The 1,178-nt window shown below is 48.4% G+C and overlaps 1 protein-coding gene across 1 annotated transcript, besides 1 other annotated feature; it reads left to right on the top strand.

Annotated features, from left to right (window-relative positions):
- Positions 1-1,178: a sequence feature (areas not merged during assembly with more than two copies in the genome that could not be assigned to a particular haplotype).
- Tc00.1047053483623.10 (hypothetical protein, conserved) lies at positions 37-1,077 on the top strand (the record flags this gene model as incomplete). Its single annotated transcript, XM_797094.1, has 1 exon — positions 37-1,077. One exon carries the CDS (start codon positions 37-39, stop codon positions 1,075-1,077), a length of 1,041 nt encoding a protein of 346 aa, XP_802187.1.

The following is a 1,178-nucleotide window of genomic DNA, read 5'->3' on the forward strand; positions in this document are numbered from 1 at the left end:
ATAGTGAATAGGGAAGAAAGCTACCATACAGGTCTGATGGTTCAGGATGGTGTGGTGGAGATCCCCCCTAACTTTGTTCCACTGGAACATGTTTGCCGGGCTCTCAAGAACGCTGACTGCCGTACCCCCGTTATTTTCTTTTATGAAGATGGTGATCCTTTTCTTTCTCTCTGCAAAATTGCCAGAGAGATGCAATCCGCCGTGTGGCACTTTGACCTTGCCGTAATAAAAAGCATTCAAAACGTCATGGATTACATCGATGTGGGAACAAAAAACGGGGACTGGGTGTTGATCTCACACTGTGAGGAAGTGGAGCAACACCTCTTCCGTGAAGTTGCTCTTAGGGTTTTTCTCTTGAAGCCGGAGCCGAAGAAGTACCCTCGGCGGGAGTTTTTTCGGTGTTTATTTTGTGTTGAAAAGGCCTTTGAATTGGAGGGAAACGCGATGACGCCATTTCCTCCGGTCCTTCTCAAGAACTCCATTATTTCAAGACGCGTGGATGAGAGTTCTTCAAAGTGGTGCCTTAAACTTCCATCGGATGCTAAATACCGAGAAATTGAGGAATTAAAACGTGAGCGACGCCGCGCAGCCGGTCGCGACAGCGACAGTGAAACGGACCTGAGTGAAGATGACAGACTATCTGGTAAGTGGTTCCATCGCTCGGTGGAATTAAATAAGGCGGCTGATGAATCTCCAATCACCATGGCGGAGGGAGAAATGCAGGCTGCATTGGATGAAGAAGATGTAGAGACGATCAAAATTTTGATTGCGGATGGAAAGATTGACGTGTCGAAGGTCATCAAATTTGGCATGACGCCGCTTCAGTACGCGTGTTCTACTCAAAAGGTCAAGGCTGCGAAGTGTCTGCTGGAGTGCGGTGCCGACCCCAACCAGCCCCGTCAAAGTGATGGTCGTCCCCCAATATTTATGGCTCTCGAAGATGAGTCGCTTGTGGAAGCTCTTGTAAAACATGGCGCGGACTTGTTTAAGACATTCCAGGGATGGCGGCTAGACGCCCACCCAGATACGTCGCCGCCCATAGCGCGAATGATTAAGAAGCTCCGACAGAGCATGTGATGATTTCAAGTGATAGTGTGTGTAGGGGAGGGGAAAAAAGATAAAAGGGCACCAACAAAGACATGGGGTATTGTATGCATTTATAGTGCCTGCTTTTTCTC

Source organism: Trypanosoma cruzi, genomic scaffold (assembly GCF_000209065.1).
Source record: "Trypanosoma cruzi strain CL Brener 1047053516747 genomic scaffold, whole genome shotgun sequence".
Classification (NCBI taxonomy): Eukaryota; Euglenozoa; class Kinetoplastea; order Trypanosomatida; family Trypanosomatidae; genus Trypanosoma; species Trypanosoma cruzi.